The sequence below is a fragment of the Pipistrellus kuhlii genome, unplaced genomic scaffold (assembly GCF_014108245.1).
Source record: "Pipistrellus kuhlii isolate mPipKuh1 unplaced genomic scaffold, mPipKuh1.p scaffold_m20_p_5, whole genome shotgun sequence".
Classification (NCBI taxonomy): Eukaryota; Metazoa; Chordata; class Mammalia; order Chiroptera; family Vespertilionidae; genus Pipistrellus; species Pipistrellus kuhlii.
Window position 1 is genome coordinate 5909129 of NW_023425551.1, and position 25403 is coordinate 5934531.

Genomic DNA, 25403 nt, shown 5'->3' on the forward strand with positions numbered 1-25403 from the left:
GCATGTATAGCCACTCTGCACGAAATGTGCAATTACTATAAGGCTTTCTGAAATAGTGAACAGCTTTAAAACCATACACACCCAATCTTCCTGCACTCTAGAGACCAAGGACTCTAATTAAATAATAACAATGGCTACTGTTGATCCAAATATGTGATTAATCCAGATGAGTAGTAAGATTCAAAAGGAGAATGCAATTGAATGCAAGCTATAAGCCATATAATCCTATATAATAAAATTCTAATACGCAAATTGACCAAACAGCAGAATGACCAGATGGTCACTATGATGTGCACTGACCACCAGGGGACAGACACTTAATGCAGGAGCTCCACTCAGGCAGAAGTCAGGCTCACGGCTGGTGGTGAGCACAGTGGCAGTGGCCGGAGCCTCTTCCACCTCCGCAGCAGCACTAAGGAGCAAGGGGCCGAGCAGTAAGGAGCAGTCAGTGTGCGAGCGGTAAGGAGTGAGGGGTCTCAGACTGCAAGAGGACGCAGGCCAGGCTGAGGGGACACCTTCCCCCACCCAGTGCATGAATTTCATGCACAAGGCCTCTAGTAAAAAATCCTAAAAAAATTAGAGCCACATTAAGAAGATATCTGTTTCTCTTACTTGAGGGGCGAGGAAGGGTACAGAAGATTAAATCCAAGAAAAGAAAAAAAAAAAACTACACAAGAGTCATTATTTAGATATGAAGAAAATTAAAAATGGCACAATTTCAAGCAACTGAGGAAGTATAAAAAAGGGGGAAAATTTGACTATTCCTCTTCAACAGTTAATGAATCTGTGATATTAGACAATAACAGGGAATATAGCTCAACAAAATGTTAACAGTCATATAAAAAATTATGGTTATTGATTTTCAACACTTAAAAATCAACAAAATACAGAACAAAATGTAAATGTTAACTTTGACCATGTTAAAGCTGCTAATTAGTTGGAAAATGAGATGAGCGATCCCTATTATCCTTTCTACAAAGTAGAAGGGTTAAGAAGCAGTGTCAGTTTATAAATTATGCAACAGGAAACTGAGGTTAAAGTATATTACTCAAAGTTACAAAGGTAACCACAAAAAGAGGACAAAAAAAAATGATGTTAACTATATGAGGAAAGGATAGGCTGATAGGGTAAAAATACTCATCATTTTTAGCAGGCGGTCAGTAAAATTATGTCTAAAGTTGATAAAACAAAGACAGCAGTTTAAGCATATGATTTAGAGACATGAAGATAATTATAAAAACCAAAAACAGTTAAAAATGGTTCACTCTAGACAATGAGTCAGAGGGTGGAAAGGAACACAGCATGTAACCCTTATTATTCATCATAAGCCCTTCTGTATTGTTTTTTAACCATATTACTTAACTAAAAGTCTTTTAATTCTCCTAATCTTATCACAGATAGTTTGTAGTTACATAGATGCAATTTGTATCTATTTCTGAAAATAAAATTGTAATTTATCAATAGCCGAAACCGGTATGCGCACCTGTGTGAGTGTTCTCCTTTTAGCATAATGTAGGTGTGGCAGGGACTCCTTTTCTTTCATAGAACTTTAATTGGGTGCATTATCTACTCATGTGTTGCCTTATAATTAAGTTCTTGCCAAGGGACCATATGCAAGAGTTATGTATACAACTTCCATATCATGCTCTTCAAAGAAATGGGGAATTTCTCCTTTTTCTCCCCACCAGCTGGAACATGGAAATGATAGAGGTAAACCATCCTCAACCTTGCAGTTGAGGGAAAGACTTTAGGAAGTGCAACAAGACAGAAGGCGTGCCGGTCCTCAACACCATGGAACCAGCAGATTAGCCTTGAATTGCTTACAGTTGGATTGTTTCAGGAGACAGAAACTGATTTTGTTTAAGCTACTGTAAGTTTTTACTCATTCTGAGAGGGGGGAGGGAGGAACAGTGTTGGGGGGAGGGGAGAAAAAAATGAAATCGATTTATTGTTCCACTTATTTATGCGTTCATTGGTTGACTTTTGTAAATGCCCTGGTGGGAGATTGAACTCATAACCTTGGCATATTGAGATGATGGTCTAACCAACTGAGCTACTCAGCCAGGGAGAGCTTGTTTTTATTAACCTCTCTTAAATATATATATATACAGTAGTTCAGCCCTGGCTGATGTGGCTCAGTTGGTTGGGCATCATCCCACGTACCAAAGGGTCACCAGTCGATTCTCAGTCAGGGCACACACCTAGGCTGTGGTTTTAATGCTCATTGTTTCACTCTCTCTCTTCTTTCTTCTCTCTCCAAAAATCAATCAAACATATTCTCAGGCGAGGATATTTTTTTTTAAATTAAAATGGGAAAGTATTTTCTGGATTCTAATGAGGCCCCAATTTCTGAAAACAGTCCCTTAGAATTTTATTAGCTGGCTACAGTTGGCCCTTGAATGCACATGATAAGACTAACAGAATATTCTCTTTTCCATAGTTATGCTACTAATAGCTAGCACATGATACTCTAACGAGAATTTTAAATTACAATTTTTAAAAATATATATATTTTATTGATTTTGTACAGAGAGGTAGGGAGAGAGTTAGAAACATCGATGAGAGAGAGTCATTGATTAGCTGCCTCTTGCACACCCCCTACTGGGGATATGCCCGCAACCAAGGTACATGCCCTTGACCGGAATCGAACCTGGGACCTTTCAGTCCTCAAGCCGACGCTCTATCCATTGAGCCAAACCGGTTTCGGCTACATTACAATTTTATTTTCAGAAATAGATACAAATTATCATAATTCTTACATATTCAAATACCTACTAACGGTATCCACTTAAATGTCTTTTAAGTATCTCAAACAGAACATTCCCCCAAATAAACTGCTTTCCTACACTTCCTTGCACTCTCCCACACACACACACATACACACACACACACTCTCTCTCTCTCTCTCCTCTTAAGTGCAGCCCACTTATTTATTATTTCCAACTCAGAAAATGGCTAATCACTCTAAGTTGCCCAGGCCTGAAACCTTGGTGTCATATCCTTGACTCCAATCTCTCTTCCACACCTCAGATCCAAATCTAGCACTTGCTATTTTCTCTGCCTGGAATGCCCAGTTCCCAGCTCTATGTGCATGGCTTGAATTTCTTCCCCTCCACCAAATCTTTGCTCAAATGACACTGTACTGAGGCCTCCTCCCCTACAACTGCAAGTCTCCTTCCCTTTATCACTTATCATCTGACACATATTTTACTTGTCTGCTCCATTAGGAGTAAGCAATGAGAGAAAATGGATGTTTGATTTGTTCACTGCTGCATCCCTAGTGCCTGGCATACAGTAAGACAGTCAAACAGTTGGCTGAATGAGAGAATCTAATACGTTACAGTATATGCACAAAATGACACAATCAGGATGTAAAGGAAATGAAGTAGAAATAACTGACGTGTTAGAGCAAAGGACTGAAATTTTTTAGGTAAAAGAACAGTTGTTAGCATTGTTTTAAGTGGCTAGTACAGCATTTGAAGTCTGTTAGTTATGAGTTAACTTTCCCATCCGAATTTTTCTGGGAGCTGGAAGGCAAGGGCTGCAGAGCTGCAGGGAGAAGGAAGGGTGGGCTGCTCCAGGCTGGTCTTTGCTGAAGCTTTGGGGGCTTATAGGGGAAAACAAGGACTCTGAGGTGTGCTGCTAAGAGCCTCACCTTTGGGGTGTGTGTGTGTCGGGGGAGGGGGGAGGAGTGTTACTGTCTTTCACTCAGAGTTGGGAGAGAGGGAAAATGAGAATATATAAAGTACATAACTGTTTTTCTAGTTTGGGCTTAAAACGTTTGAGTGACCCTTGACTTTCTAATCTAACGGGAAATTCAGTTGGCTCTGTTTTTCAACATGTATCCAAGTTAATCATTCTCTGTCTCCCCTTGGCTATTACTTCTGCAGAAGCAGGTTCTGGGCTATTGATTGCAGGCGTGTCCAATTTGATCTCTTGGCTTGCACTCCTGGCCCCTGACCACCACTGCATTTTCGTCTGTTTTCCAGATTGCAACCTGAGTATGTGTTTTATGTTAAAAATCAACTCTCACTGTTCTCAGCTTAAAACCTACAGGAACTCTCAAGGCTCAAAGATAAAGCTTAAAGTTCCTGAAATGGCCTGCCTGGGCCTTTGATAAGTCTCAGGGATTCTCAGGCTCCATCTTTACTTTCCCTCTCCCCTCAGCTGTACCCCCTCTACTTGCTTTTCCCCTGCAGGGTTGCCTTGGTGCTCAGGAAATACTACCCTAGTTATTCCTGCCCCAGGGCCTCTAAGACAACCGTTCTCTACCTGCAATTATGTGTCCAAAACTACTCAAGTGCTCAAGTGTCAACAATTTCTTGACAAACATCACCTCTTCTGACTACCTTATTTTACTTATCAACATGCCCTTGACCGGAATAGAACCCGGGATCCTTGAGTCCACAGGCTGACGCTCTATCCACTGAGCTAAACCTGTCATGGCCTGACTACCTTATTTTAAATTGCAACCTTCTAGCCCTTGCAAATACTTCTGACACTCCCTTCCCTGATTTTTGTCTGGAGTGTATTCCTGCCACACGGTAGATGCTCCAGTGGATGACTCATCAATGCAAATGCAATCAATCAGGAAGCAATGATGTGAAGGGAGTTTTGGGAAATAAAAAGGACCCTAGAAATGTTGTCTTTGTACAAAGTGATGTGATTTACAAAACAGAAATGCAAAACAAGTGGGGCTGTGACTGTTCTGAGAAGCCTGGGTTTAATAATCAGACCTTAATGGGACTGTGGTTAAGAGCAGGTGTGAAAACTCAACTTTAAGTTCACCTCTAGAGCAGTGGTCGGCAAATTCATTAGTCAACAGAGCCAAATACGTATCAACAGTACAGCGACTGAAATTTCTTTTGAGAGCTGAAAACTGACTTCTGTGCATGGGCCACAAAGTTTTAATACGACATGGTATTTTGTGGAAGAGCCACACAAGAGGCCAAAGAGCCGCATGTGGCTCTCGAGCCGCAGTTTGACGACTACTGCTCTAGAGCATTTATTTGATGGACATACTAATTTGGAATAAAACTAAAGCACCTACCTCTAGCTCACATGTGTCAAACACAAGGCCCGCGGGCCAAATCCGTCCCGCCAGGCCTTGCAATGTGGCCCGCACCGCGCTGTCATCACTGCACTCCGCTGCGTTTCCATCACAATGACAGTTTATGACTGTTCAGTACACCATTCGGCCCGCGATTTAGGCTGGATTTTAGATTTTGGCCCCTTCTCTGACTGAGTTCGACACCCCTACTCTAGCTCTTGCAAGCTGGTAACCATTACGCAGGTGTGTTGGACTTAACGCTGTTTAAAATGAGACACTAAAGCAAACTTGGGTAAAATGTTCTCAAACCCTTGGGAGAATGCTAGGCTCCATGGAAGTTATATGTTGGGGGCTTAAGAAGCCTGGGGTGAGCCGAAACCGGTGTGGCTCAGTGGATAGAGCGTCGTCCTGCGGACTGAAAGGTCCTAGGTTCGATTCTGGTCAAGGGCATGTACCTTGGTTGCGGGCACATCCCCAGTAGGGGGTGTGCAGGAGGCAGCTGGTCGATGTTTCTAACTCTCTATCCTTCTCTCTTCCTCTCTGTAAAAAATTAATAAAATATATTTTTTTAAAAAAAGAAGCCTAGGGAGAGATGGAGATGAGTGTGATAAAAATCATAAGTATGTCTATAAACAACATGATTGGCAGGCAGTTGCCAGGGTTCAAAGGAGAGGGCAGGGGGCTTAATCCCCTGGTCCTCTGCAGGCACAATCGCTCAGCTGTAAGGGCTTAGTAATACCTGGTGGAGTCAGCTGTGCCTAGCTGTGGTTCCAGCACTTTCTCTTGAGTTTTCCTACTCTCACACATACCTTCATTAATGTAATCCCTAATAGAGGATACCCGCTGTCCCAGTGACTCACTGCTCTACATGTCAGCGCAGGGGGTAAAAAAAGCGTTAACCTTCCACAAACTTCTGGCTTGGAGACCTGCTTTCGGACACTCATCTCTCAACCTCATCCAGCCCGGCCCCTTCTCTCGTCCTCACTTTTACCACAGCTTGAAATTATCCCCATAAAAATAGAAAATTAACAAACATTACATTGTCACTTTCTCTAGTTAAATATGCTTACAGCTGTTTTTCATCGATTTGTTTCATGAGCACATTTTAGCCCATAATTATAAAAAACTATTTTTCATTTCTACAGACTTGAACTGTCTAGTATGGTAACCATTAACATGTGACTATTTGTTAATTTAAATAACATAAAAATCCAGTTCTTTAGTTGTATTGACCGCATTTCAAATACTCAGTGCCACATGTGCCAGTGGCTACAGTACTGGCCAGAAAAGAAACAGTCATGACAGAGAACTCAACTGGGCAGGACTGCTACGGACGCTTTTTAAAATTTTATTTTATTCAAGTATAAAACTTTGATTCAACTGAAACACTGGCGGAGTTTACCTTTGTAATTTTCAGTTCTCTACACACAAATTCTCCACGCCAGCGTCTCAAAATGTGGCCAGTCGCTGACCAGCAGCGGCATTCCTTAGGAACTCGTTAGAAATACAGTTGACCCTCCAGCTTCGCGGTTAGGCGCACTGATACCGCCCCCACCCCGACCCCCGGCTGAAAATCTGTATATAACTTTTGACTCCCCCAAAACGTACATACAGTTGTCCCTCAGTATCATCAGGGAATTGATTCCAGAAACCCCTTCAGATACCAAAATCCGCAGATATTTTGCTTAATTGAGTGCCTTATACAAAATGACGAAAAATAATGCACACAGTCAGCCCTCCACAACGTCGGATTCACAACCACGGATGGGAAATAATGCTCTCAATCAGGGATCTGAAAATGCCAAATCAGGGATGCGAAGGGCTGCTTGTATATTTGCTGGGGGGAAAATCCATTTATAAGTCGACCCAATTCAGTTCAAACCCGTGTTGTTCAAATACTTGAGAGCCTCAGCAATCTGCCTTAACTGGTTCTTAATGAGCTCTCCCGTGACCCAGGAGATTGCGCAGCATGCTGAGGTTCTAGACCACTGTTCTAAGTTACTTAAGAGCAGCTGCCATCACAGCATTATGATGAGATATGCCATTGCAGTCTAAAATAACCGGTAAGTGGTATGTCCACTATGAACTCATAAACAATCATGTTTCTGGTACATCTTATGAAAGAAAAATCCAGCATTTTCAATTATCATATTAAGACAAAACCAATCATGAACTTCATTTCTTAAAAAAAAAAAAAAAAAAAAAAATCAACACTGTAATTTGTTTCCTCTTCCAGCTTGCCGATCACTTCCTATTAACATAATCATATTTTAGTCTTTTTCTAAAAATTTAATTAACATAATCATATTTTAGTCTTTTTCTAAAAATTTAATTAGAATGCACAACAGTGGAATAACCAGGAAAAGGGAAGACATTTTCCAATTTTATGCGATTTGAAATTTTTGCATGAGCAACTATTATTTTTATAACAAACAAATATGAAAAAAGAAAATCCATTAGCTAGAATTACTTCAGCAAGAAGCTGAAACTAAAGTGACACAAGTGTTAAAAAAAGGCTAAGCTATTACCGTACTCTAATTTTCTCTTACCATAGACCCAACATAAAACTAAATCTTTGCAACATTTAATTTGTATATTAAATATTTCTTACCAAATTTGCTGATAGAAAAATAACTTCAGAAATTTCAACTAAGAATAGCAATATAATACATGAAAGTGATTGTAAAACCCCTGGGAAAAGATCTAGTCTTGGCTTACTGCAAATGTGGCCCAAAAAGGAGAGACATTAAAAGCCTGATTGATTACACTTTCTGCCACAGCCAAGAGTCTACTAAGATAACTTACCAGTGGAAAATTACTTAAACACAATTTGCACATAGAATGTTTCAGGTGCAGCCATTGCGATAGCAAGCAGATCATTTTAAGAAATTTTACAAAAACATTTACAATATATTGAACTTGTGTGCCTGGGGAACTTAAGTCACCCTTAATACTACGTCAACATGTAAATATCCACTTTCAATCAAATGTTCTTCCATACAGTGAGTAATGACGATGCTTGGGGGAGTTTTAAAACTAAACATTCTCCATTACTAAACACTAAGGCCACAATTTCCAAGTTTTAAATACTTTTTTTTAAAAAAGTCAAATGGCTACTCAGCCCGTGTGGCCCAGTGGTTGAGGGTTCACCCATAAACCAGGTCAGTTTCAATTCCCCGTCAGGGCACATGTCAGGGTTACAGGTTCCATCCCCAGTAGATGTGTAGAAGGCAGCCAATCCATGTTTCTCTCCCACTGATGTTTCTATCTCTCCCTCTCCCTCTCTCTCTAGGAATCAATAAAAACATTTCTTAAAACGTCAAATGGCTAATATCAGGTACTAACCGTGTGCCAGATATTGTTATTTCTCTCACTCATCCCGGTATTCCCAGCATAAAACTAACCATATAATGTACATTTAATTGGAATTTATGAAAAATGAAATGAGTATTAAGTTCTTTGAGTAGATTCATATATATATATTTTTAAAAGTCCCAGAGGTTACAAATTGAATTGGGAAACGTGACAAATACATAATAAGCTAAATGACCTATGGCAATTAAAAATACCACATATCAGGATATGATTATTTGCAAAGTTAGTGGCAAAGAGAGTGAAATAAATTCTAACTAGAGTGAGAGTCCTCTATCCAGATCTCCCTACCAGACGGCGACACTATATTTCTTCGTGTTGTTTTTTAAGGTTAACTTTTTACTTCTCTCTTTAAAAAAAATATATATTTTTTTTTGTTTATTTCAGAGAGGAAGAAAGAGGAAGAGAGAATCATGACGGGCTGCTTCCAGCACGCCCCACACTGGGTATCAGGCCCACAACCCCGGCAGGTGCTGGGAACGGAATCGATCCATGACCTGCAGGTTCATAGGTCGACACTCAACCACTGAGCCAAGGCAACACTATATTTAAAAAAAAAGAGTGACACAGCACCCGTCCCAACCGAAAATCACCATCAGAGGAAGGAACACAAGTAACTAAAGAGAATGATAGAAAGAAAACTTCCACGCAAGGCTTTCAAAAGCATATGGCAGTCCTGAAAGAAGTTAGAACATTCCCCCAACCACACACAATCGTCTCTAGAAACCCCAGGATCTCCAAAGGCCACTGAAATGCCGGCCTCTGGGGAACGGCACCCCCTCGTCAGCTCCTCCTCGGCCCCCCACGGAGCTCTCCCTGGCCAGCGGCCCCAGGGATTTGTCCAGCATCCGCAGTGACAGCGCCCTCCCTCCGCTGCCCCTCCCTGCCGGGCCGGTATCAGAGCGCGGCATCGCCCTCCGGAGGAAAAAGCGGAGGGCGGGGGAGGAAGGGTAGGAGAGAGCTTGCAGCGAGGTCGGTCGTGGAGGAGGAAGATGAGAAGGCGCGAGGGACCGGGGTGGGGTGGCCTCGATCTCTCGGAAACCTAGCTAACACCCCCCACACACACACACACACCCCTCCCTACGTGCACGTCCCTCGCCCGCCAAACCCCAACAAGCAGCGGGTGGACTCGAGTGACAGCCCCGCCACCTGTGCCGCGCCCCCTCCCCCGGGCTTCCGGGGAGCCACTGGCCCCGGCCCCGCCGGCAACGGCTGGGAGGGCGCTCTCCCTCTCCCTCTCCCTCTCTCCCTCTCTCCCTCTCCCTCTCCTTCCAGTCCACGTCGCCGATGAGTGACAGGTCCCCGGGGACGCGATCGCAAGCGCCCGCCGCTCGGGGACCTACTGGTGCCACCCTGCGCGGAAGGAAGCCCTCCAGCGGGCAGGGCGGGGGGCACACTCCCGACGGCCCGGCCCGGGGGAGCCGGGGGGAGGCCCGGCCTGCCCGGCGGCCCCGCGCCCGGCGCGGGTGGCACTTACTGCGAAGGTTGTGGATCAGCTCCGAGTGGCTGGCGCCGCCGGATTTCCAGGCCATCGCTAAGCACACCCGGAGCAGGTACAGGACCACCTTCAGCGCGGCGACGGTGCCCAGCAGCTTTCCCAAGAGCGAGACCACCTCCCACACGGTCACCGCCCCGCTCGCGTCCCCGCTGTTGCCGCCGCTGTGGGTGCCGTCGCCGCCGCTGCCGCCAATGCGCGCTCCGGCTCCCGGCATGCCCCGCGCCGCGCATGCGCTCTGTGACGCAGCGCGGGCTGGGTGGGGCCGCGGGCGGGGGGCGGGGGACGGGGGTGGCCTGGAGCAGCGCGGCCCGCGCCGCCGGCTGCAGCGGCTCCCGGGACCGGAGCCTGGGCTGGGCTAGGCAGAGTCAGCGCGGGGTGTCCCCGGACGCGGCCTCGAGCTGCTTGCCGCCTCCCTGCAGGGTTTGCCCCGCGGCCGGGCGGGGTGGGTGCGTGGGTGGGTGAGTGGGCCCCGGCGCGGGCCGGGCAGCGGCACCGCTCGCCCCGCGCGCTGGCGGGATGGATGGCGGGGCCGATCTGGTTCCTCCTCTGCCGTGGTGGCTCTGCGGTCGCCGACGGGTCAGCTGTTTGCCAGCCGCGGTCTGCTCCTATGGCTGTTCAGATTGCTAGATGGTGGGCTTTCTCCATCCTGCCTCACCCAACCCTGTGGACCAATATTTAGGTGGATCCCGAGTTCCCTGTGGTGGAGCCTTGAAGAATCTTCATAGAAGCACCGGAGAGCAAAGGCTCCCTTTGACCCGAGTTCCCAGGCCTCTGGCTTTGTGACAAGTACATCAGTGTTTGGTTAGTAGAGACTCCTGAGATCCTAAAGCACAAGTTCAGAGAGTGGAAGAATACCGTGACATATGGGTGTGTGGGGGGTGAGGGGGTGGGATGGGGGGGGGGCAAGTGGAGAATGCTTTACTTGTTAGAGCAATGTAATGGTTAAAAATACCACAGAATCCTATGTGGAATGTGTTATTTTCCCAACACAACTGTGCGTTTTCAGCAAATTAAGCCTCACAAATTATACCGTTAGACTAGACACCAGCTTTATAGCTGTCAGCTCTGCAAGACGATGAGCGAGAACCCCAAAGGGAATTTGCTGATTCCTAATCAGAACTGAGACCGACAGAATCCAATCACCATTTAACCCAACAAACTTTTAAGGAAGAAAAAGCTATGTCAAGACATTTATACTATGGTGTCAGCAATTTTCAAATTCTAATTCTCATGGGGTTTTGTCATAGGTGACACTCAGCCTACTTCCATTCTGAAATATATATTACCAGTACCTATTTTCTGGGATTCTATGACGATAAATGAGACCACACTCAAAACAGCGTTCTTTACTTCAATATCAGGAATAAAACGGTCAGTTTGGGACTAATAGTTATCCATTTCATTTCTGTTATTTCCTGATGGTCTTCCATTTAAAACAAAACAGAACCAGTCTCAATATTTAATAAGACCTGCTATCTCTCTAAAGCTGACAACCAACACACCATTATGAATACTGTATAAAGGAGATTTTTTAAAAAGATGAATAAGTCATACCTCTTGTATGCAATAGGATCTAATTCCAATTGGGGATCTGCATCAAAAGAAAACTAGCAACAGAGCACAAAATTTAAGTGCTATTAGTGGTCTAAATATAAAGTTTTTTTTTTATTTAGATAGATCATGGGCTACTCAGGAAAAGATATGGGAAGGAAATGGTCCTGGAAAGATGGGTATGATTCTGAGAAGAGATTAATAAAAGGGCATTAAAGGTGTAATCAAAAGCATAGAAGGGACCTACAGCACAGATTTCTGGGCATCAACGCTACCTATCAAACTCGTCCTTAATTCCATACATAAATGAATTGAAGACGGTTACATAACTAGACAATGGTCGTCAGAATTAGAACTGGAGCCTCCAGAATCCCAACTGTAGACACTGACAGTGTGTGTGTTCACTTTAAAGCAAGGGATTTATTTGGGAAACAAAGAGGGAGCAGTTTAGCATAGGAAGTTGGTATGTTAATGGCAATGCACTTAAGTGAGAATTTAAGGATTTGGACTCTTCTACGCACCGTGAAATGTACAACTCTCAGACGTAGCTACCAGGTGGTTTCTCTTAGTTGATTTTATTTTGTTTTTGCTTTTAAACTTGCTTTACATTGCACTTTTTTTTTTTGCACAAATGCGTTGAGTCAGTGTTCCCGCCTGATTCTGCAGATGAGGAGCAGGTCATGCAGTACCGGGAGCTGCGCATAAACTCCCGGGAGAGGGCGGGCCGGCGGGTCCGCGCTGCGGCGGCGGCAGAGAATTGGCCCTCCGCGGCCGCCGTCGGGCCCGCCCAATCAGGGCTCCGCGGGAAGAGGCGGGATTGAGTGGCGCGCGCCGTGCCGCTTGCAGTGTTGCGGGGACCTCGGCATGGAGGAGATTTATGCCAAGTTTGTGTCTCAGAAAATCAGCAAGACCCGCTGGCGACCGGTACCTTCGGGGAGTTTGCAGCCCGCGGAGACTTTCGCTACGGGCTCTTGGGACAACGAGGTAGCGCACCCCCCGGGCCAGGGAGCCCCTGCCTTCTCCCTCCCTCGCTGCTGGCCCCCGCCCCGAATTCTCTCGCCTTCTGGGTCCCGTTGCCTTTCTCCGTCCCCCGAGTCCCCCGTCTCGGGCTCGGATGCCCTGTGCCTCCGAACCATCATCGATGGTGTGCTGAAAACTTCCCTCGTTATTCTGAGCTCCTTTTATTTTTTTATTTTTATTTTTAAATATATTGTATTGATTTTTTTAGAGAGAGGAAGAGGGAGAGGGATAGAGAGTTAGAATCATGGATGAGAGAGAATCATCCATCAGCTGCCTCTTGCACACCTCCTACTGGGGATGTGCCCGCAACCAAGGTACATGCCCCTGACCAGAATCGAACCTGGGACCCTTCAGTCCGCAGGCCGACGCTCTATCCACTGAGCCAAACCGGTTTCGGATGAGCTGCTTTTAAAGCAAGATTGCCGGAAGGCAATGCAGGCTTTAATATTCGAGAGTTTTAACGTATACAGCTCCAGATAAAACTTTCTGCTTTACAGGAAAATCGTGTTTTGTTGTGGTCCACTGGAGACTTGGGGAACTTGGACTCTGATGGAGGGTTTGAAGGAGACCATCAGTTATTGTGCGGTATCAGGCACCATGGTGACGTGATGGATTTACAAGTAAGCCTGTGTAATATCCAAAAGCTAAGGTTATGATTTGAGAGCTTATAGCCTACTCGATGACAGAATCAGGATTGGGGCAGGGGATGTGGATTTAATCTTAGTTTTTAATCTTAGCTTTAAAAATTAATTGACTGAACAACATAAACTTATGAACAAAAAACAGTTCCAGAGACAGAGAAACATCGATCAGACCATCAAACCTCAGAGGGAAGGTAGGGGAGGGTGGGGGGAAGGGGAGAGATCAACCAAAGGACTTGCATGCATGCGTATAAGCCTAACCAATGGACACAGACACCAGAGGAGTAAGGGCATGCGTCGGGGGATGGGGAGAAATTGGGGGACTAAGGACACATATGTAACATCCTAATCAATAAAGAAATTTTAAAAAATTAATTGACTATCTTCTGTGTGCCAAGCACTGTTTTGGGAATTTCACATAAGTTAATTCTCATTGCTTGTTTGTTAATCAAGTATTGTTATCTGTTTTATCAATGAGAAAACGGACACGAAGATCTTTTGAACACATACTATATGAGGAATGCTCTAAAAGGGAACTTGTTTTTGCTCTTTGAATTCTCACAACCTCCTTAGTAGGGATTAGTTCTCCCCTGGTAAAGCTGTACCTGAGCTTAGAAAGTTTAATGTGGCTAAGGTCTCGAGGCACTTAAGCGGTGGGATGGGATTATGTGTTCAAATCCTGTGTCTGTGTGACTGAGTCCCTGCATTTTCTTCTATAGAAGATCGCCTAACCGTGGGAATGGTCCTTTTCTAAAGCTTTATGGTAGTGGTCCAAAAGTAATTAAATCAATAAGAGATTAATGAGTTTAGGGGGAGGAAATAGTTACTTTTCCTTCACAAAAATACTTTTATTTGAATAGGAGTTTTGACTTTCAGATTTATCATCCCATTTTATTTGCTTAGCATTTACAGACTCTTTGCATTTTAAAGTTGTTATCACTACTAATTTAAGATAAGCAAATGAGCTTTCTCCCTATTGATATTTTTGAATCTGTTAATAAGCAGGAATTTTCTACTTAGTTTTTCGACCAGGAAAGAATTGTAGCTGCTTCGTCAACAGGATGTGTAACAGTCTTCCTTCACCATCCCAACAACCAGGTAAAGAAATGCTGTTGGAAACTGAATTTGTATTTTAATTATTTTTAGGAAGGCTTAAAGAAGACTGTACTTAATAATGACACGAATAATAAGATTTTTAAGTCTCAAAACATGGGGTAGAAAAATTGTTACGTTACCATCTTTTAGTAGATTAACTCTAGAGCTGTTTACGTGAACTTTTTAAAATATATTTTATTGATTTTACACAGAGAGGAATTGAGAGGGACAGAGAGTTAGAAACATCGATGAGAGTGAATCATCGATCAGCTGCCACTTTCACACCCCCTACCGGGGATGTGTCCGCAACCAAGGTACATGCCCCTGACCAGAATCGAACCCGGGACCTTTCAGTCCGCAGGCCGACGCTCTATCCACTGAACTTTTATTGAAATTGGATAGTCTTAAATTCTGTTCATTTGGATTTAACAATATAGAATCTGGCAAGTCACTTCTATAATTCTCTTTTAAGTTCTTTCTCTGGACTTTGAAGAAAGAGAACCGTCTAGCTCAGGTGTTAATGAATTAGAACAGGAACAGCTACTTTGCTTCTGTGGCTAGAATATCTGTTTTAATTAGGAGAGAGGATACACTGTATGAAGACTTAACATTTTTTTCCTTTTTCCCCCTTTTTAAAAATTGAATTTATTGGGGTGACATGATTAATAAAATTATATGGCTTTCAGGGGTATAGCTGTACAGTACATCGTTTGTACATTGTATTGTGTGTTCACCCCAAGCCAAGTCTCCTTCCATCACCACTGACATTTTATCGATGTCTTTCTTGTGTACTAAAGCCCAAGAATGCTGATCTTCACTGCATCGTGGTGAGGGCAATCCTTTACAATGGCCTCACTTGTAGGAACAGTTTTAAGTTCCTGGAAGAGAGTGCTTATTTAGTTTGGAATTAATAAAGGTCACTTTCCTTATGCATGCCTAGTAAATAAATATAAGACCAAGCTCTTACTGTTTTTCTTTTGGAACAATTTAAAAAGCTCTATAGAGATTTATTTCTTAGGCTAATGCCCTAAAGAATTTAAAGTTGCTTTGCTTAGCAGGTGTGGCTCAGTGGTTGAGCTTTGACTTATGAACCAGGAGGTCACAGTTCCATTCCTGGTCAGGCCACCTGCCCAGGTTGTGGGCTCATCCCCAGTAGGGGGTGTGCAGGAGGCAGCTGATCAGTGATTTTCATAATTGATGTTTCTATTTCTTACTTCCTCTCTGAAATCAATAAAAATAATTTAAAGTTGCTTTTGAACACACTACTACCAGATACCTAAAAACCATTTCTTTAGTTTGAAATAAGTTTCGGATATTTTTGGACAGTGTTCCTTTAGAATCTAATCCATTGTATACTGAGCTTTGATGGAAGTAAGTTCTAGACTTTCGTATTTGGAAATACAAATACGAAGAGTGTTAGAAAATTTTAAAACACTCTTTAGTTGGGGAAAAGTGCTAATTTTTTAGTACTTTGCTCTGATGGATTATATCTTCATTTCTGACTCCTAGACTCTGTCAGTCAGCCAGCAGTGGACGACAGCTCACTTCCACACGGGTCCAGGCAGTCCTTCCTGTAGCACTGCACCGTGCACAGGTGTTGTGTGCAACAGCCCAGAGATTGTCACAGTCGGAGAAGATGGTCGAATAAATCTCTTCAGAGTTGATCACAAGGAAGCTGTGAGAACCATAGGTAAGAAAAATTAAGCACCCATCTTGTGCTAAGTAGGTACAGTGCTAGGCGTTTCAGGGATATAGAAATGTACAAAGCAGAATCCCTTTATGAGGGTATTTGGCTGGAGTGGGTTATTGGATAAGGAATTGAGGGGCAAGTGGCAGTTAATTTAATCAAGGTTCTAATCTAGAGCATAACTAAAATATGGCACATCAGACAAGGGGAATAGTATGGAGGCTTGATAGGGCCAACTAGAGAATGACAGAGTGTTTTGACTATATTTATATAGGAAAGGTGAGAAAGAAAGCAAGGAAGGGAAATTGTGGCCAGGTTGTGAAGAGTCCAATGCATAGCCATTGAGGTTACATTTTGTTGGGTGGACAACTCAGGAGCTGGTGAAAATGTTTAAGTAAGCTGGTGATATAATCCCTATCGTGCTTTATGAGAAATATTCTAGTGTAGTGGGTCTCACAAAGTGTTTCACAAAGACTTGCCTGAGGATACTTTTAATAGTCCACCAGCCTGGTCTTAGGGTCTTAGTCTCTCAACTTGTGGGTCACGACCCATAGGTTGCGAACCGCTGCTGTAGAGCCTAAGACCACTGGAAAACACATATTTACATTACGATATTTACATTACGATTCATTAACAGTAGCAAAATTACAGTTATGAAGTAGCAACCAAAATAATTTTATGGTTGGGCCTCACCAACCATAAACATGAGGAACTATATTAAAGGGTAGAGGCATTAGAAAGGTTGAGAACCACTGCTCTATGGATTGTGCTCATGAATCAGCGTTTTTCCTGGTTTATGATCAGTTTTAGTTCTGAGAAGCACCACTTGTTTAAGAACCATTGCCTGGTGGCAGTTTGGAGGAGTGTGACAAAGTGTATAAATATAAGCTATATTATATGGCTTAAAGCTTAAATACTGTAGGAAGAAGGAAAGGACCATATAACAATCAGGAAGGACTTCACAGAGATGAGAATTAGTTGATGAGGAAAGATGAATTTGAGTCAGCAGAATAATACTGTACATTTTTTATAGAAATTAAACTGACCTATTTAAAATTTCACTAGACCTATGTAATGTTTCCATAAAAAGAATGCTATTTAAAAAGTAGAAAAATAGTAATTTTAAAAAAGAACATGGTTTAAGATATTCATGGCACAGGGGGACCCATTAACACACACTGCTGTTTTCTTAATTTGCAGACAATGCAGATAGCAGCACCCTGCATGCTGTAACCTTCCTTCGAACTCCTGAGATTCTTACAGTGAATTCAATTGGACAATTAAAAATATGGGACTTCAGACAACAAGGAAATGAGCCCTCTCAAATATTATCACTGTAAGTTTTGATTTGCAGTTTCAGTAGTGTAATGCAAAGTTAATTTATTCAATCACTTATAGCAATTGACTTTAAACCATATTGCATTTTAAGAGAATAATTCCTATTTAAATTTGATAAAACAAGTATAATTTGATGGGTTTGATACTGCCATGCTGCGTTTAGTAAGTATTTGGTATCTTGATTCAGAGTCTTTATCTCCTTAAAGTTTATATTATTTAATGGGGAGAATTTATTTTTGCTCATCAAATGATTTTATTAATAGTGAGTATAGCCCTAACCCCGTGGTTGGCAAACTGTATCTCTCTTTAGCCCCTTGAGTGTGGCTCTTCCACAAAATATCACGGCCTGGGCCAGTCTATTTTGAAGAAGTGTTGTTAGAAGAAGTCTAAGTTTAAAAAATTTGGCTCTCAAAAGAGATTTCAATCGTTGTACTGTTGATATTTGGCTCTGTTGACTAATGAGTTTGCCGACCACTGACCTAACCGGTTTGGCTCAGTGGATAGAGCATTGGCCTGCGGCCTGAAGGGTCCCAAGTTCGATTCCGGTCAAGGGCATGTACATTGGTTGCGGGCACATCCCCAGTAGGAAGTGTGCAGGAGGCAGCTGATAGATGTTTCTCTCTCATCGATGTTTCTAACTCTATCCTTCTCCCTTCCTCTCTGTAAAAAAAAAAAAAAAAAAAAAATCAATAAAATATTTTTTAAAAATAGTGAGTATAGTACTCTAGCTATGATTGGGAGAAAAATAAAATCCCAGGTTTTTGTTTTCTTTTAATCTTCACCTGAGGATATATATTTTATTTAGGAGAGAGGGGAAGAGAGAGAGAAATGAACATCAATGAAAGAGAAAAACATTGATCAGTTGCCTCCTATACTCATCCTGACCCAGGGATTGAGCCCATAATTGTGCCCTGACTAGGAATCAAACCTGAGACTGTTTGGTATACAAGACGACTTCAACCAACTGCACCACACAGGCCTATGCTATAATGTTTTTTAAAAGCCAAGAAATGGAAATAAATGTGTTTTGCACATCATTCCATCAGATTATCTTGCTTCCTATGCCTCTCAAATTGAAGAGAGAATGAATAGTTTTGGCCTTTAAACATCCACTCCACCAGTTTCTAATAGTTTATATATATAATTATTCATTTATTTTTTTTGGGAAATCCTCACCCAAGGATATTTTTTCATTGATTTTTTTAGATAGAGTGGAAGAGAGGGAAAGACAGAAAGAAACATCAATGTGGGAGAAACATCAGTTGCTTGACTCCTGCACATGTCCCGACCAGGGCCTAGGCCAGGGAGAAGCCTGTTCGTGCCCTTGACTGGAATTGGACCCAGAACCCTTTGGTTGGCAGGCCTATCCACTAAGCCACACCAGCTAGGGCAGAAGTGTATTTTAATATATTCGGTTTTTGGACATGATTTAAGTTCAGCCAACAGCTCTAGCCACAAAATTGCATTTAGTTACTAGAATGAAACATGTTTGTTGGGTTATACAAAGTAAGTATCCTTTACAACATTTGATTTTATTGTATCTCCCATAAAAGGACTGGTGACCGAGTGCCACTCCACTGTGTGGATAGACATCCCAACCAGCAGCACGTTGTAGCTACTGGGGGCCAGGATGGCATGTTGAGTATTTGGGATGTTAGACAAGGTACTATGCCTGTGTCTCTGCTGAAGGCTCATGAAGCGGAAAGTAAGTATCATGGAGATTCGTAAGTTTTTGTTGGGTGAGTTATATGATACACTGTAAACAACTTTCTGCTTTTGCTAAATTGTATAAATAATGTAATTAACTAATCTTTTTATTTGACTTTTTATGTAAGTTCTTTAATATGATTATATCCAAAACCACAGTGATTACCCTGCTTTTGTTCATCTTTATGTACTTATTTTTTATGGTAATTTTTTAAAGGATGTTTTTATTGATTTTACTTTAATTTTTTGTTAATCCTCACGAGAGGATATTTTTTCCCATTGACTTTTAGACAGTGAAAGGGAGGAGGAGAGACATAATGTTTAATTGTGGTAACTGTCAGAATGAAAATTGATGGGGGGATTTTTAGGCTGAACAGAAATCTCGTTTTTAATCCTTACTGAAGGATATGTTTTATTGCTTTTAGAGAGAGGGAGGGAGAGAGAGAGAGAGAAGCCTCAATATGAGAGGGAAACATCAATCAGTTGCCTCCCTTATGCACCCTGACTGGGAATCAAACCTGCAACTTTTTGGTGTATGGACTGTGCTCCAGTCAACTGTATTAATACTTGAATAAAAGTACAGCTGTATTAATACTTGAATAAAAGTACAACTGTATTAATGCTTGCTATACTAGAATTGCAATTTCTGTTTCATAAGTTTCACCTTATTATCTCGGAAAGAAAAGTGACTTTTAAGATTATATTTAAGATAAAGCAAATAAAAGGATAGAAAGCTTTTGTCTTTTCCATTTATAGCTGTGCTCAGGAAAAGAAATGGATAAAAAGGAATAGGGTATGCCCTCCTGGAGTCTGATGTTGGCTAACACAGTAGTAGTTCAATTACAAATTTTCAGATCTCTTCTTACCAGTCACTTATAACTTAGCCCCTTTTTAACTATGTTGTTAGGCAGTATACATACAAGTGTAGTGTATTGTAATGTATTACCTCAAATTCATCCTGACTCTTGGCTAGAAATGAAGCAGATGCTTTGTGGAGCTTTGTTTTCTAATTTGAAAATAAATAAATACTTAAGATTCTATGTTTAGTGCTCGCTTCGGCAGCACATATACTAAAATTGGAACGATACAGAGAAGATTAGCGTGGCCCCTGCTCGGGGAGGACACGAACGTTTGTGAAGCGTTCCATATTTCTTTTTTTTAAACTAAAGAATCTTATTGGCATTTGTTTGTGGCTCTCTGGGTTGTTTTAATGAAGCAGTATTAATGCACTTTATTCAGGGACTCACCCAGAACACATTCCTTCCCTGCTAAGGAACATGACCTTTTTATGGTTTGTGACATGATGTTTAATTGTGGTAATGTCAGAATGAAAATTGCCAGCTTGCAAACATGTGCCTTGCACTTTTTATGCCACACCTCAGGCACTTTTGGGGCTGCCCTCGCTGCCCAGAAATCTTCCTTTTTTTTGGATTTTAAAAAATTTTGTTTATATGCTGCCTTTTTAAGATCACCTGACCCAGAATCATAAAACCTTTGTCCACAAACTACCTGTTTTGTCGGCATGCTGCTGAGACCTTCATGAAGCACCCTGGCCAGACATTGGCTCCCAGATGTCTATGGGCACACGATGTTCTCATAAAGTTTCGAGCTTGAGGAGGCCTCAGTCCCAAGTTGGCTTCATAAAAGCCTTCCATCTGATTCTTAGAGCATTTCCAGGTTTGGTTTGCTGGGAGCTCGTAGCTATTTCTGTGATACAGAAGAAAAGTGTTCAGAGTCCTGGCGTGCACTAGATTGGACTCTGCCTCTTCGAATTTCATTTGTATATTACTCTTATGGTCTTCTCTCTCAGTCTTTCTAGTAATATAACCTGCATACATCATGACACAGGAACTGAAAATGAGAGAATCTAAACTAATTTTTAGAAAAATTTTCAGAATTATCCCATTGCCATACTTTTACATTTAAAAAAAAAATGTAATAGTTCAAATGATTAGCACATATTTTTATTCTTTTAAAAAATATTTTATTGATTTTTACAGAGAGGGAGAGGGATAAAGAGTTAGAAACATCAATGAGATGAGAAATATCGATCAGCTGCCTCCTGCACACTTCCCACTGGGGGACATGCCCACAACCAAGGTACACGCCCTTAACTGGAATCGAACCTGGGACCCTTGAGTCCGCAGGCAGACTGTCTATCCATTGAGCCAAACCAGTCAGGGCCATATTTTTATTCTTGCTGGCCCAATACACATGTAGATTTATTTGTCTTCTTTATCCTATCTATAGAATGAAGAGTTATAGTATGGCTTAATTCCGAAGCCTTTGATTTTTTTCATAGACTTGGGATTCGAAGGTGTGTGATGAAGTTTAATGGGAGATGATGCCTAGAGATAGGGCTTTAATGTTTGTTTAATCTGCACAGCATAAGCTTCTTGGTTCTTACTTTTTAGTGTGGGAAGTTCACTTTCACCCATCCAACCCAGATCATCTATTTACCTGTTCGGAAGATGGATCCCTGTGGCATTGGGATGCCTCCACTGATGTACCTGAAAAGTCATCACTCTTTCACCAGGGTAAAAAGTTGTTTTTTGTTTGTTTGTTTATTCTCAAGGATATTTTTTTCTATTGATTTTTAGAGAAGGTAGAAGTAGGGGGCAGAGGGGAGGGGAGAGAAACATCACTGTGAAAGAGACATATTAATTGTTGCCTCCCACACCCTGACTGGGACCATTGAACCCTGACCAGGAATGGGGAAAGGGGCAGGGGAGGGGAGGGAAGGGGGCAGCAATGCTCTAATCAACACCAGCCAGAGCAGGTTTTGTTGGTTTTAGAGAGAGAGGGAGGGAGAAAGGTTTAGAGCACATGTGTCAAACACAAGGCCCTCGGGCCAAATCCGTCCCGCCAGGCCTTGCAATGTGGCCCGCACCGCGCTGTCATCACTGCACTCTGATGCGTTTCCATCACAATGACAGTTTATGACTGTTCAGTAAACCATTCGGCCCGCGATTTAGGCTGGATTTTAGATTTTGGCCCCTTCTCTGATTGAGTTCGACACCCCTAGTTTAGAGGAAGGGAGGGGGGAGAGAAAGAAACATTGATGTGAAAGAGAAATGTGGATTGGTTGCCTCCACCTAGTGCTGGGATGGAACCTGTGACCTGTCGGTGTATGGGAAGACATTGAGCCACACCAGCCAGGGTCACTGTGGCTATTGTATGGAAAATGGACTATGGGGAGAGGGATGGTAAAAGTGGAGGCAGGGACACCAGGTAGGAGATTAATCACAGTGATTCTAATAAGGTTATTTCACAGTATTCAAGTGTGATGTAAAATATGGAGCAGTAAAAGAAAAAACCAAGGGGAAATCTAACACTTCTCCAGAAAAAAAATGTGGAGAAGTATGGATTGTGTGGATCATGTAATGTTGGTTTTTTGTTCGTTTGTTTTAAATTTATCTTTATTATTGAAAGTATTACAAGTTCCCTCTTCCCCTACATGGACCTCCTCTGCCCTCCCAACATGTAGCATATTTGTGCTAACTTGATTTATGGAGAAAAATAACTTTATCTGAGGATTAACTAAGCACTTGGTTTTTACTTACTTTGTCCTCTGCCCCACTATCTAACATTTGAAATTTCACTGTTTGAAGAGCCTTTGTTAGGCTAGAAATAAAATAATTTACTATATTCTGAATCTAGTATTGCAGAGCACAGTATTAAACACTGTGGAAGGGTAAAACAAATATAATCTGTGCAACCTATTAAAAATTCTTAGTTATAGAGTTATAGAGAAAGGAGCATGGAAAGTTAAATCATAAGAAATATAATTAGTAAATTGGTGGTTACATACAGTGCTGAGGGTTCCTGGCAGGAAGAGAGAAGCATGAACTAGTGTTGCCTTCAAAAGCTTAGAGAAGGAAGTTGACTGGGCTTTCAAGAATCAGCAAGATTTTGCTGGCCGGTGGTTAGTGGTTGAGTGTCAGGAAGTCACGGGTTTGATTCCTGGTCAGGGCACATGCCCAGGGTGCAGGCTTGATTCCCCAGGTTGGTGTGTGCAGGAGGCAGCGGATCAATGATTCTCTCTCATCATTGATGTTTCTATCCCTTTCTCCCTCTCCCATCCTCTCTGAAATCGATAAAAATATATTTTAAAAAGAATTTTTAAAAAGAATCAGCAAGATTTGCACCTTACTAGTCATTAAGCTTGAAGATATCAGGGACTTCGCCTTGTATTCCCCGCACTTAAGCACAGAGCCTGGCACATCATAGTTACTCGGCCACATTTTGAATAAATGAAATCTGTCTTTATTTGATTTGGCAAAAAGTTGAGAGGAAAGAAAATTTCAAATAATGGCTTAAACTGAAACATACTGCTTCACTTCTATATTAAATACAGAGCACTGTTAGAGATAAAAGTTAATAATCTGGTAGTGTTCTAAAATTCTGCTTTTAAAATAAAGGGTCATAAAAACAAAAGCAGGTTGACTATATTTTATTTTTTCCTTATTCTACGTTTCTTCTGGCCATTTTGCTACATTTCTGACACTTTTCATTAAAGACTGAACAGAAAGACAGGGTCCACATAAATCTGCTTTGCCTAAAGTTGGATGTCCATATTATCCCATGGAAATTTGAGTTTTTATGTTGTGGAATAGGCCTTTGGTAAAAAATGGTGATGTGTAATCATGAATACCGTAATCAACCTGTTATTCCGAGAATTAAACAAGTTTAAGTCATCGCCTTTAAAAAATATGACTAGAATTTTGGATGTTCACTAATATACTAGTAAAATTAATCTTGAAAGATTTCTCTCCCCCTCCTCCCCTTTTTTTTTCTCCCAGGAGGAAGAAACAGTACGTTTTTGTCTCATAGCATTAGTAACCAGGCTAATGTTCACCAGTCTCTCATAAGCTCCTGGCTCAGCACTGATCCTGGGAGAGACCGGATTGAGATCACAAGCTTGCTTCCCAACAGGACTTTGTCTGTGAACAGTTTGGATGTTTTAGGTCCTTGTCTTGTTTGTGGAACTGATTCAGAAGCAATTTATGTTACTAGACAACTTTTTTCATGAAAATACTATCATTATAAGATATCAGGTAAAAACATACAAATAGCCTTTCAAATTCCAACTTCTATGTGCAAACTTTTATTATTGAAATGTGTGAAATTTGTAGTAAACTGTCATTAATGGCAATGGCCGGTTTGGATTTTGTTAGTTGGCTACTCTAACAGTTGCAGAATCTGTTAAGTGACTGACTGATGGCACAGAACGGGAACTTGTGGAAGAAGCTGGGATCCTCGTGTTGATGAATGCACTGCCTTCAAATACCCTCCTGGACACCTCGTGGAAGCTGCTCTTCATTTCTGATGTGAGCTGTCAAATCACCATCGGGTTCCTATCCTTTTTATTAACAGTATGTGGCATTAGTCAGTGTTAACGTTAATTCTTTTTATTGCAAATATTTTCTTCAGTCCTTTCACATTTTATGTCTTTAATAATTTTAATAAACTTTTCCAGAAACAATTGAGTAGAACAAAAAACTCACAAATTTTTTTTAAAGGGGAAAATGTTTTGACAGGTTCCTTTGAGTATCTTTGAACAGAACTCTATCAACTGCTTATTCCCAACTTTATTTTTCTTGATAAGAAAAAAGAAAATGCGTCTTCCCTAAGGATTTTTGCTTTTGTTTAGTTTTATAATGTAGTTGAAAATTGCTGGACATTATGCATTAAAATAGAATTTGACATTGGTAGGTGAGCCGACTTTGAAACTAAAATTTGGTAGGTAACATGTATGAGATTAGTGTGATTGTACGGTTAAGAGTAAAGAATTTAGCTGTCTTTATCCTTATTTGAAATGTTAATATGACCTTCCATAGTGTTTTAAGACAGTATTATGACATTGTCTTTCCATAATGTGTTAGATTAAATGCAATATTGAAGTGTGTTCATGTACTTTATAATTCCAATAATAGTAATTATGGTCAAGTTTTGCTTTTCTCTTAATATTTTAAGAAAACTTTATGCTACCTTATCTCAGGGTTTTTGTTTTTGTTTCTTTGTCAGTATTTAAAAATGAAATATGTATATGAATCTGCTTTTATATATATTTGGCTCAAAAATGTTTCATTAATTAGTGACTGAATTCTAAAGAATTAGGAGGAAAGAAAATGTTGCTGATAAGAATTTTTAAACTGTTTATAATGTGATTACTGGGATTAATTTTTAAAAACTTGTTATTACAAAAGTAATTCATTACAGAAAAACAAATTTTAACTACTAATTATCTTAATTAATAGTCTTTTATATTCCTTTTATTCATCAATGTATATAATTTTTGTGAAAATGAAATACATATAGATGCACATTCCCCACCAGTAAACACATGAGTTCAATCATATAAACATAGCTATGAATTTTCCTTTGACTTTTTATTTCCATTTGTATGAATGTCGTGCTGCAGCCTAAGCTACAATGTCCTTC

At 41.4% G+C, this 25403-nt stretch overlaps 2 protein-coding genes and 1 non-coding gene across 8 annotated transcripts in view; 2 read left to right on the forward strand and 1 right to left on the reverse strand.

Moving 5' to 3' along the window:
• The window catches only part of PCMT1 (protein-L-isoaspartate (D-aspartate) O-methyltransferase), a 35634-nt gene extending 25466 nt beyond the window's left edge, over nucleotides 1-10168 (reverse strand). For 4 of the 5 annotated variants that reach the window (XR_004983810.2, XR_004983809.2, XR_004983811.2 and 1 more), the window contains exon 1: nucleotides 9900-10149. Coding sequence is in view for 2 of the 5 variants with exons in the window: in XM_036414874.2 (XP_036270767.1) it covers nucleotides 9900-10134 (235 nt within the window). In the remaining 3 variants the exon portion in view is untranslated. Of the gene's footprint in view, nucleotides 1-9899 lie in introns of all 5 variants that reach the window. The other variant, XM_036414873.2, reaches the window with a different exon arrangement.
• A 229-nt stretch (nucleotides 10169-10397) lies between these two features.
• NUP43 (nucleoporin 43) lies at nucleotides 10398-25341 on the forward strand. 2 transcript variants are annotated; one of them, XM_036414869.2, is made up of 9 exons: nucleotides 10398-10721; nucleotides 12117-12455; nucleotides 12989-13111; nucleotides 14153-14230; nucleotides 15737-15917; nucleotides 17115-17250; nucleotides 18806-18957; nucleotides 21374-21496; nucleotides 23762-25341. In XM_036414869.2, the coding sequence occupies exons 2-9, from the start codon at nucleotides 12336-12338 to the stop codon at nucleotides 23989-23991; spliced, it is 1143 nt and encodes a 380-aa protein (XP_036270762.1). In that variant the 5' UTR covers nucleotides 10398-10721; nucleotides 12117-12335; the 3' UTR covers nucleotides 23992-25341. The 2 variants fall into 2 exon arrangements, with proteins under 2 accessions (XP_036270762.1, XP_045428928.1); XM_045572972.1 differs by having other exon boundaries at nucleotides 12138-12455.
• On the forward strand, nucleotides 20006-20112 carry LOC118706279. The gene has a single exon (XR_004983984.1). It is a non-coding gene; the product is annotated as a U6 spliceosomal RNA (small nuclear RNA).
• Nucleotides 25342-25403: the final 62 nt, after the last annotated feature.